Here is a 12,395-nt window from a genome sequence, read left to right on the forward strand (position 1 = left end):
AAATACTTGAATCTCGTTTGATGACATAAAAGTAGTGCAAGTCTAAAAATTAAAATTAACCAAACAAAAATGATGCAAATTGAATAAAAATTCAAGAGCATGGATACATGCAATACAACACTATCTCATCACAATATCACATATATATATATATATATATATATACCATAATCACAATGGCAATTTAAAACTAAGAAACTAATAGAAACGACATATAAATATACAGCTAATTTTGAATACTAACAACCTACTCTATATATAACCTTATATTATTCTTTCTTCTTTTTTTTAAAAAAAAAATATTATATCATTCTCAGAATAGATAGCTACGGCCTCTCAGAAAAAAAAAACCTCCATATTAATCATCACTAGTAAAATTTTAAATGGATCATTTTCTTTTAAGCTTTTGAAAAAAAAAACATTTGAACTCTGAGCAATTTCAATTTATAAATAAAACAGTGAACAAAAATTATAATAATAAATTTTACAATGTCAAATAAAAAAATATTCTATAATTTTTTACTACTATCAGTATTTTTTTATGATCCTGATATATCCTGATATCTTTTAACAATTGATGAAACAAGTAGTTCATATTAAAATGTCCCATCGATTCACGTACTAATTTAATTTTAACTTCTTGTTAAGATATATATGTATACAGGATAATCTAGAACGAAATATATAATCTAAATATATGATGTCACGTTGATTTCTTGTTTTTTTAATTTTTTTATAAAACGAAAACGGACTCTCCGAATTAGTAAAAAAAATATTTTTTAATATGTGAGTTGATATAAAAGAAAACGGACCCTTTTCCTGTATCCAACTCCCTCGGTCCGAATTGTGCTCTCCTGATACCACATGCAGTAAAGCTCCTGTGTTCTCCATAACTCTGCAACACACCAACCTCTCCTCCATATTAAAAATAAAAAGTATCAAAATTCAAATGCATCATTTCCTAAGAGTTTGCTAAATTGTCCATTCTTCAAAATTCAAATACATCATTTTCTAAAAGTTTATTTTGTGAAAACAACGAGCAGTTATTTATGATGTTTGTCATGTATAACAATAGTCTGGGTTCATATATTTTTTTTGTCTTCTTGCATTTGCATTATCTTAAAGTTGGTCAGAATTTCATGCTTGCATGTATGTTCTACCAATTACTCTGCTGTTTTGAATTAGAAAATTACTGATAATAATTTTTGTCAAACAATTCCATGAAAAAAATTTTATATTCCTTCTCCACGTGCTTATGTGTGTTATATTACATCATATAACTTAAAATACATGATGATTATTATTGCGATTACAAATTATTTCAATAATTTCGTTAGCAACTATACATTGAATTATCAATAAATAAAACATATTAAATATTGTAAAAATAAAGCATTCCAGGTGCACGTATCATGAGTTAAAAATTTGTGCAATGCTTTTTAAAATATTGAGTAATTATCTAAATGTGTATGAGTTTTCTAAAATCGAATATTTTAGTTTTTTAATTTTTAAAATACACAAAAAAATCTTTTAAATTTAATTTTGGCAAATAAATCGGTGTCTAATCTTATTTCTCAATCAATAATATAAATATTGTATTGGATTATTCTCTTTAATTTGTTTTGTTTATACACGTATACAATTGGTTGTCACATGAGTTAGTTTAGTCTTCTATGTCAACATTTTTTGTTTATAATTGATTCAAAAAATAAGATTAAAAATTAATTTATCTGGTAGAATTAAAATATTAAAAGAATATTTTGTGTATTTTAAAATTAATAGACTAAAATATCTAATTTTAAAAAATTTAAAAATTGATTAAATAATTGCTCTAAAATACTTGAATCTAGTTTGATGACATAAAAGTAGTCTAAGCCTAAAAGTTAAAATTAACCAAACAAAAATGATGTAAATTGAATAAAAATCCAAGAACATAGATACATGCAATACAACACTATCTCATCACAACATCACACACACACATATATATATATATATATATATATATATATATATATATATATATATATACCATAATCACAATGGCAATTTAAAACTAAGAAACTAATAGAAACGACATATAAATATACAGCTAATTTTGAATACTAGCAACCTACTTTATATATAACCTTATATTATTCTTTCTTCCTTTTTTTTAAAAAAATATTATATCATTCTCAGAATAGATAACTACTGCTTCTCAGAAAAAAAACCTCCATATTAATCATCACTAGCAAAATTTTAAGTGGATCATTTTATTTTAGCTTTTGAAAAAAAAAAGTCATTTGAATTTTGAGCAATTTCAATTTACAAATAAACAGTGAACAAGAATTACAATAATAAATTTTACAATGTCGAATAAAAAAATATTCTATAATTTTTTACTAATATCAGTATTTTTTTATATAATCCTGATATCTTCTAACAATTGATGAAACAAGTAATTCATATTAAAATGTCCCACCGATTCACGTATCAATTTAATATTAACTGCTTGTTAAGATATATATGTATGTATACAGGATAATCTAGAACGAAATATATAATCTAAATATATGATGTCACGTTGATTTCTCGTTTTTTTAATTGTTTTTTATAAAAGGAAAAGGGACCCTCCGAATTAGTAAAAAAGATATTTTTTCAATATGTAAGTTGGTATAAAAGAAAACGGACCTTCCATGTTCCTGTATCCAACTCCCTCGGTCCGAATTATGCTCTCCTGGTATCACATGCAGGTAAAGCTCCCCTGTACTCTTCATAACGCAGCAACACACCAACCTCTCCTCCATATTAAAAATAAAAACCCTCAAAATTCAAATGCATCATTTCCTAAGAGTTTGCTAAATTGTCTATTCTTCAAAATTCAAATACAAGTTTTTTTAAGAGTTTATTTTTTGAAAACAACGAGCGGTTATTTATGATGTTTGTCATGTACAATAATAGTTTGGGTTCACATGTTTTTTTTTTGTCTTCTTACATTTGCATTGTCTTAAAGTTTGTTAGAATTTCATGCATGCATGTTCTACCAATTACTCTGCTGTTTTGAATTAGAAAGCTGCAGATAATAATTTTTGTCAAACAATTTCATGAAGCTTTTTTTTGTTATATTCCTTTTTCACGTGCTTATGTGTGTTATATTACATCATATAACTTAGTATACATGATTATTATTATTGCGATTACAAATTATTTCAATAATTTCGTTAGTAATTATGCATTGAATTATCAATAAATAAAACATATTAAATATTGTGAAAATAAAACATTCCAACTTATGATGAGTTAAAAATTTGTGCAATGCTTTTTAAAGTATTGAGTAATTATCCAAATGTTTATGAATGTTTTAAAATTCAACATTTTAGTTTTTTAAATTTTGAAATACACAAAAAACTCTTTCAAATTTAATTTCGCTGACAAATTAGTGTCTAACCTTATTTTTCAATCGATAACATACGTATTGTATTTTATTACTTTCTTTAATTTGTCTTGTTATATACAATTCGTTGTAACATGAGTTATTCTAGTCTTTCATGTCAAGATTTTTCATTTATCATTGATGAAAAAAATACGATCAGAAATTAATTTATTTGTTAGAATTAAAATATTAAAAGAATTTTTTGTGTATTTTAAAATTAAAAAACTAAAGTATTTCATTTTAAAAATTTCAAAAAACTGATTAAATAATTATTCTAGATTACTTAGGTAGCGTTTGTTTTGAGGTATTGGGACAGAGACTGGGAGATTAAGACACAGTGTCATGTTTGTTGATTTAGACATGGGTACTATAATTTCTGTTTCTATTCTTAAAATTTTAGTATTTCAGTACCTCCAAAAAATAGGGACATAGAGAACTGAAATTTTTAGGGATGGAGACTGAAATTTTAATATTTTATACCTAAAATACCCTCATTTTAATTAATTAATTCTAATTTTATCCTTTATGCAAATTAAATTAGAGTTTTATTCTTGTTTCAATTTCTGTCTCTCACTTTGCCTCAAACAGAATATTAAAATTTATTTGTCTCTTAGTCTCAGTCTCTCAGTCTCAGTCTTTTAGTACCTTAAATCTAGTATGATAACATAAAAGTAGTCAAATCTAAAAGTTAAAATTAACCAAACAAAAATTTTGCAAATTGAACAAAAATCCAAGAACATAGATACATACAACACTATCCCATCACAACATCATATATATATATATATATATATATATAAGACAGCAACCTACTCCATATATAACTTTATATTATTCTTTCTCCTTTTTTTTTAAATATTATATCATTTTTATAATAGGACCACTACTGCCTCTCAAAAAACGCCTCCGTATTAATTATCATTAGTAAAATTTTAAATCGATCATTTTATTTTAGTTTTCGAAATTAAAAAAAATCATCTAAATTCTGAACAATTACAAATTATATTTTTCATTCATTTTCCATCCTCATATTTAGATATTTGATTAATTTATTGATTTTAATTCTAAATTATATATGATAACTGCTACGATTTTAAGGTATTTTTACTTTTAGATAAAGATTATTGTCATATATTATTTAATTTATTTTTTCTTTAAAATACCTTTTTTATTTTATTTACTATCCTCGCAACAAAAGTTAATATTAGAAAAAGGTACATTAAGAAAAAGGAAGAGTCCATAAGAATTAAACGAAAAAAGTATGACAACAGTAATTTTTTAATGTGATTAGAAATGGTATAAAAAATTTTGGACTTATAACAGCAAGTAAAATGGGAGAGTACTAACAATGTATATATATAATTTTTTAATTCTTTTTGTCCCCAATTTTATTTAGAAAAAAACTAATGATGTGCATGATATTTATATTTGTACGGACTAATTATTAGAGGAGTACTATTATAAGATTTGTTATATTGTTATGTTGAAAATTTTTTTATTTCGTTTTATTTTAATTTATATGTTGTTAATTTAGTATTTATCTCATTTTATTAAATGTATTTAAATTTAATTTAATTTAATACATTTTAATTGAATTGTATAGAATTTAATTATAATTATTTTTTATTTTTTAAAGTTTAATATCTATTGTGAGTATCCATCTTCTTATAAAAGAAAATAAATAAAAATCTATGATAAAATAAGACGAAAATGAAAAATAATTTGCTAGACAAAGACGGAGAATGGAAATAGAATTTTCGTATCAGATAATATCCATAGGTGTGACAATAATTTCTTCTTGACTTTTAAACTATTTGGTGCTGAGAGTACATTGAAAAAAAAAATCAAAGGTCCTGAGTAAAGCTTTTTTCCCTTCATATTTTAAACTTTATTAAATCGTCCTCTTCTTTTGTACTATCAGATATAAAATTGTGTTTATTTATAAAAATAGGATATTGAGATAAAGATATAATAAATCCACAGAATTATATTTGATAGAAAAGACATAAATAAAAACACTTATAAAAGATAATTTATTTTTTAATTTTTTATTATTATTTTTGTTAATTTTTTATAATTATATTTTTATTATTATATTTTTTTTCAAAATTTTTGAATAAAAAAATAAGAATAAATTGAATTTTCATAATTTGTTCTAATTTATCATCAAACAAAATACAAGAACATAAAAATTTGTGTCTCTATTCTTTATGTTTTATTCTTAATGTTTTATCTTATCCTATTCTCAAAAACAAATACAACCTAGATGTCATCACAACTGTATTCTAACAATCTGTATTTTCCATAAATATACATATAATGATAATGGACCTAGAATGAATTGTTGAACTAATACATTTTAGAGTATATATCCATTTTGGTTCTCAAAGAATTTTAGACCAGACACTTTAGTTCTCAACAAAAATTAATTACTCGATTAGTCCCTAACAATTAATTCCATCAGTCACTTAGGTCCTTTATTCCGTCAACTCGAACGGAGGACAAAATAGTCACTGACAACTCTAATAGGGGACAAAATGGCCCCTGATCTCCTCTGTTCGGAAACGACAATATTCTCTCCCAATTTCCATCATATCTCGCATAATACTAACAGTCTGTAACTTCAAGCTACACAATGCACTCTTTATAACTTTAATGTTCATAAGAAAAAAATCCTTAACATGTTCTCAACCAATTCATACTCAGGAAACTAATGACTATGTCTCTCAACTACTTGTCGTCTTTGATGAATTCTGTGAATCTAGACAGTAAGTCTGATTTGTTAAGACTCGTCGTCGTCGTCGTTGTCATCTCCCTCCTCCTCTGTCCTATCATCCCCATGACACCACATTGTCCACCACTCCGATCGTTTCCTTCAACTTCTTCTCCGAACCAATGTTCAATAATTGCTTCAATTTCCATATGAGCGGCAACAACAATATGATAGCTTAGATGTGAGGTCGAAACTATCTGCTAAGTTGGACTCCGGAAAAAAAGAAATGAAGCACTCGGTGTCTATTTCAAATGAGAATTTGCATATGATGTCGAAAAAGAATCTTCTCATGATGTCCTAATGTCCAACAATCTATATTGGTTGCCGAAGAGTGGAGAAAGGCGTGCCATTTGAGTAGTTGTGGAACTTGGTCTTTAGGATGTCGTGGACGTTGTCGGGGTTGGAAGTAATGTTATCGAAGAAGTGGAAGTGGATGCTTCTAGTGGGTGAAGTGCAGAGGACTAGTCACAAAAATTTAGGAAGTGTGTGGTTCATGACATGTTGAGGTAGGTGTGACACGTGTGACAATTACACTATAGCTTAATCTTGGAGTTAAATATAAGGAAGAAAAAGATGAAAAAGAAAACTGTGAAGGTGAAGAAGGAGAGTATGAATATTAGGATTATGCGAGATATGATAAAAATTGGGAAAGAATAGTGTCATTTTCGAATAAAGGGGTCAGGATCATTTTGTTATCTGTTAGAGTTGTCAGTGATTATTTTGTCCTCTATTAGAGTTGTCAGGGACCATTTTGTCTTCTGTTAGAGTTGACGGAACCAAGGACCAAAGGTAGCGTTTGTTTGTAAAGACACGACAGAACAGGACACTGACACTGAGACAAAAACAATAAGACAGAGACATTAAAAATTATGTTTTGTGTATCGTGTTTGGATAGGATGGATAGAACACTAATGTAATGTCCAGTATTATGTTTGGATACACATGGACAAAAATAAAATATTATATAAAATGACTAAAATAGCCATGTGATTCCAAATTTTTTAGTATAAACTAATTTAATAAATAATGAGAGTACGTAGGAGTACAGACAGTGGGAACTTGAAAAAAATATTTGAAACAGTAAAAAATTTTAATATAAAATTATATAATAATATTTATATTAAAATAAAATTTATAAATATAATTATTTTTTTAAATTTATTATTAATATGTAGGAATACATATGGTTAATATTAACAAAAAAAATCTGAGTTTGATTAATAAAAAATTTCATTTAGGTAAATAAGCCAAATTAATTTTAAATACAAAATCAGTTTTAAAAAAAGAATCCATTTTTAAATGGAAAAAAATTAATTTTTCACATAAAAATCTATTTTTATTTAGAAAATTAATTTTTTTATCTAAAATTTTATTTTTCTTTTCAAAAAATTAATTTTTCTTTAAATTATATAAAATCAAGTATAATTTATAAATTATTTTTTAGCATTTTAAAATATCAATTTTACCTTTATAATATTTATCTTTTAAAAGTCTTCAGACTAATTATTTTTGTTATTATTTTTATTACAAATCAAATAATATAATATAAGGTTAAAATGACGTTGAAGTAAGAATGATAAGAAAAAAGAAATTATCCAGTCCAATAAAAATTTTTATAAAAAGGAGAGAGTACCTGAGAAAAAAAGAAAGAAAAAGAACGTAGAGATAGAAATTAGAAAAAGAGCATGGAGTAAAAAAAGTACTTTCTGAAAACAACGCAAAATAGAAAAAATAAGAAGGGGTAACAGTGGAATAATAAAAAATAGCACCATGGACAAAAAAAATTCATAAAAACAGTCCGTGTCCCTCTTCCAAATCTCGTGTCCATCGTTGTCCTTCGTAAAAGAGTGAACACAAAAGTATAAAAAACTGTCCCGGAGACAATATGTTCAGTGTCCATGTCTTTGCTTCCAAACGCTTTTTAAGAATGTGCTGTCCATGTCTCTGTGTCCTGTCTCCGAAAACAAACCGCTAGCTAAGTGACTGACGGAATTAATTGTTAGGACCAATCAAATAATTAATTTTAGTTGAAAATTAAAGTATCTGACTTAAAATTCTTTAAATACAAAAATAAATATATACTCTACATTTTAGATTCAGTCGTGTTTAATGTCTTGTAATGTATATTTTATTATTTTTAGATCCCTATTCATTTTCATCCGTACTCTTTTTTTAGTTTTTGGTCGGTAAGATGAACGGTTATAGTTGGGTTAGATTCATATCCTAGTTGAAGAACCAAATGTGTGATTAGCCCATTTAAGAAAAACAATTGGATACTCACCACTAAATTCTCCCTAGGCCCAATACTCTCTACTGTCTCCCCTAGACAAGCAAAAAAATATATATATATAAATCATTAAATCCCAACACCGAGTTGAAAATTATATGATTAGACATGTTTTATTGAATTGTTAAACATAATATGTATTATATCTTTGTTATTATGTTTACATAAAAGCATCATCTTAATGTGAGTAATAAATGTAGATAATTGTTGTTTCAAGGCATTATTAAAAAGAATTGTGTGTAAACAGACTAGATGAGAGACGATAAAAAATAATAATAAAAGTGTTTGTTGTATTTTTACATTAGTTTTAAGATAGCAATTGAGAAATACTTATAAGGAATTTTGATATCTAAATGCACATAAACTGATACTTGTGGTTGTGATGCTTAAATGCTTAATGATTCCAATTAAATAAATTAAAAGAAAAAGATAGGTATAATGGAATTTGGTTGGCAATCCACTATATTTGGAATCTATTGTCTTGTCTTTCTCCACTTCGTTTGTATAATTATGACTACAATTATAACTATAATTATATCTTTGACCCTTTGTTTAAATTTTGAAACATAGCTATTTCGGGGCATGTAATTATTAGAGTTGAACTTGAAAGGTTCATGATAATCCTTTTTTTTTTCAATATAATCTTCAAGCCATATATAATAGATGTTCATATTTGTAGTTGGCATGACCAATGAGTCAACGACCAAGGTTTTGATTGTTCTAGCATAAGTATATATGCATCAATGCATCATGACTCACCCCCCACATTATTGTTTCTCTTGTCAACAAATTGCAATAAGATATATGAAACTTAGATTGTGACACAAATTTTATGAGGTTTAAGTTTGTCTATGCCACATCCAATTTAAAACATAAGTTAAATACTACAATAATGTGATCCAACATTGACAATAGTATATGTCACTAGCTAATAATATTTGTCCTAATATTTTTAGAAAATTAAAGAGAAAAAATATATTTTAATAATTTCACTCGTTAACAAATAATAAATTAAGAAAAATATTAGAAAACGAAGAGATTTTATTGTTTTTGGTCATCATTTTTAGTTATCAACCTAATTCTTTTAATTCAATAATTTAATAATAAATTTTACTGATTAAAAATAATAAATTCTACTGATCTTTTAATATTTTTTCATAAATTAATTATTAAAAAGATTTTTTAATCGCGATTATATTGAAAAAAATCTCTTATCCAATATAAAATATAGTCAAGATAACTTATCATATATACTAGATAAGCTAAGTCTCTTATTGTCTCTTAACATCCAACATACCATAATATAGATTTTTTTTAATACTTATTATGAATTCTTGTTTGCTCCACTGCCTGCACGAAGGGAACAATATATTGTCATGCATTTTATTTTATTTTTTAATTTTATGTTTTTGTGACATGTATCTTTTCCAAGCTATGATGAGTAGTGCATTATTTCTTCTTCAATAGAATATAATGGAAGACCCACTATGATGATGATCTGATCTGTTGAATAATTAAGGTAATAATAAGGACGAAGAAAAGATAAGAATATAAGATTATTGTATATATATTTGATCTAACTAAAGTGGCAAGGGTATACCTATACCTCACAGAATAAATGTATCATGCATTTCTTATTTATTTCTTCTCTTTACCATGGATCGTGTACATTAAACTACAAACTAAAAGTGCTAGCTTTTCATAAAGTTGTGGCATTAGAATAAGTGCCAAAAAAATCAAGAAAAATAATCACTATAAGGAATTAAGGATATTAGGCCATAAGAATAATTGCCAAACAACACCTAGTGGCTAAGAATCACCACCCAATAAGGATCACTATTTGTGTATTTTCGTGATAAGCAACCCCCCTCATTGAAAAAAAAATATTTTTTTTGGCCCCACAAAGATTACAGTAGTAGTGAATCTTGTTCAGTTGTACCATTATTAGTGACACTATTTTACTGTTATAATATGATGATATTATAATTTATAAGAGAATGCAAACAAAAGATTAAAAGATGATGATGCAGGTCTATGTTTTTTTAGTGCGTGAGATTGAAAGCACGCAGAACTAAACTACAAATTTAGATTAAAGTGATGTACATCATGTAATGCGTTCAATTTTGATGAATCAACTTTTCATATTTTCACGTATGATTGATAAATTATTGAGAAACAACTCTCTACTTTCAATTTCAAAACGAATATTAGCATAAACTAAGTTATTCACTACAGTTAGTTAGAGTAATTATATTTAATTAGAATTCACTTACTGTTTTGTGTTTGTATATATATTATTGGCAAGAATTTGATTTAATATAATTAATAATTTATTTTTTTTTAATTTTTCAATCTTTCTCATCTTTTAACATGGTATCAGAAGACATTCTCTTCTACATTTTTTCACAAATTTCATTTTCTTCTAAAACTTTTCTTCTCCTTCTTCTTTCTTTCCTCTTTTCATAAACTCACTCAATAAAGTTTGATGAGAGCTTAATTGCTTCGCCAAGTTGTGATTGTCTGCAATGAAAGCAAGAAGTTCTGATCAACGAGTTTAGAGAAGACGTCATGAATCTTTCTACCCCAAGATTCATTGATCCTACAATGGCAGATCCATTTACACTTTCTACGGCAGATCAACCGGTTTATTCCTCGTCACTCAACAACTCACTGGAAAAAACTACCACTCTTGGGTTGCGCCATGAAGAAAGCCCTAAATGCCAAGATAAAGCTTGGATTTATCAGCGGCACAATTCCAAGCAAGGCCAGATCCAGCTGCAGATCCAGATCAATTTGAAAATTGGCAATGTGTCAATGATATAGTGAGCACTTGGATCCTCAAATCAGTTTCGAAGAAAATTGCAACCTCACTGATTTATGCAGATTCTGCTGAGGAACTTTGGCATGATCTCAAAGAAAGGTTCGAACATGGTAATGGACCTAGAATTTTTGAGCTAAAAAGGGAACTCATGAACCTAAAGCAAGATGCCATGACTGTGTCTCAGTATTTCACCAGGATCAAAATGCTGTGGGAAGAGCTCAGTTCCTATCATCTAGTGCCGTGTAATTGCGGTGATGCCCGCTTAATGCACGACTTTTTTCAATCTGAATACGTACACTTTTTTCTCATGGGTCTTGATGAATCTTTTACGCAAATTCGTGCTCAAATTCTGCTTATGAAATCCATACCAGCCATCAACAAGGTTCTCTCTCTTGTAGTTCAAGAAGAGAGGCACAGGATAATTGGCGCTTCCTCCTCCTCAAATTAGGCAGCTTTCTTGGCAAAGAATAATCAACCTCAACAACTGCTCCATGGACGAGGCAGTGGACAGTAGAAGAAGGACAGACCTATGTGCTCCCACTGTAGATTGTTTGGCCACACAGTGAAAAAATGCTACAAAATCCATGGCTTCCCTCTTGGGTATGGCAAAGGACGTGAAACCAAGTCATCAATTCATCATATTGCAGCCTCAGAGGCACAGTCCACACTGAACCTAGACCAGAACCAAATACAGCAATTGATTGCGTTACTCAGCAATCAGCAGATCCAAGATTTACCAGCAGCTGATTCACTAATGTGGCCACACACGTAGGTATAGTCCTCAACTCATCACTTTCAAGAAATCAAATGCCTCAAAATTGTTGGATCCTTGACAGTGGAGCGACAATTCACATAGCATATGACTTGAACCTCTTGTTCAATTTTCATACCTCTAAATATTTTTTAGTAACCCTCCCAAATAATTCTGTTTTCACAGCAAATTATGTAGGTACCGTGATTATCAATCCTGAAATCACATTGAATAATGTTCTATATATACCTGAATTTTCTATTAATCTACTATCAATTTCCTCTTTTCTAAGAAATACATAAATTATAATCATATTTGGTCACAACTTCTTTGACATTCAGAACCATT

At 27.5% G+C, this 12,395-nt stretch overlaps 1 protein-coding gene across 1 annotated transcript; it reads left to right on the forward strand.

Annotated features, from left to right (window-relative positions):
• Positions 1-11,079: 11,079 nt before the first annotated feature.
• LOC130984730 (uncharacterized) lies at positions 11,080-11,744 on the forward strand. The gene is made up of 2 exons (XM_057907603.1): positions 11,080-11,278; positions 11,359-11,744. Exons 1-2 carry the CDS (start codon positions 11,080-11,082, stop codon positions 11,742-11,744), a joined length of 585 nt encoding a protein of 194 aa, XP_057763586.1.
• Positions 11,745-12,395: the final 651 nt, after the last annotated feature.

The sequence above is a fragment of the Arachis stenosperma genome, chromosome 1 (assembly GCF_014773155.1).
Source record: "Arachis stenosperma cultivar V10309 chromosome 1, arast.V10309.gnm1.PFL2, whole genome shotgun sequence".
In the NCBI taxonomy this organism is placed as follows: domain Eukaryota; kingdom Viridiplantae; phylum Streptophyta; class Magnoliopsida; order Fabales; family Fabaceae; genus Arachis; species Arachis stenosperma.

What these genes read in the sequence shown, in the direction of transcription:
- LOC130984730 (XM_057907603.1), top strand. Translation starts at nt 11,080, where the DNA reads ATGGCAGATCCATTTACACTTTCTACGGCAGATCAACCGGTTTATTCC. An exon ending in CCAGATCAATTTGAAAATTG is followed by an intron (nt 11,279 to 11,358) that starts GCAATGTGTCAA and finishes TGATTTATGCAG; the next exon opens with ATTCTGCTGAGGAACTTTGG.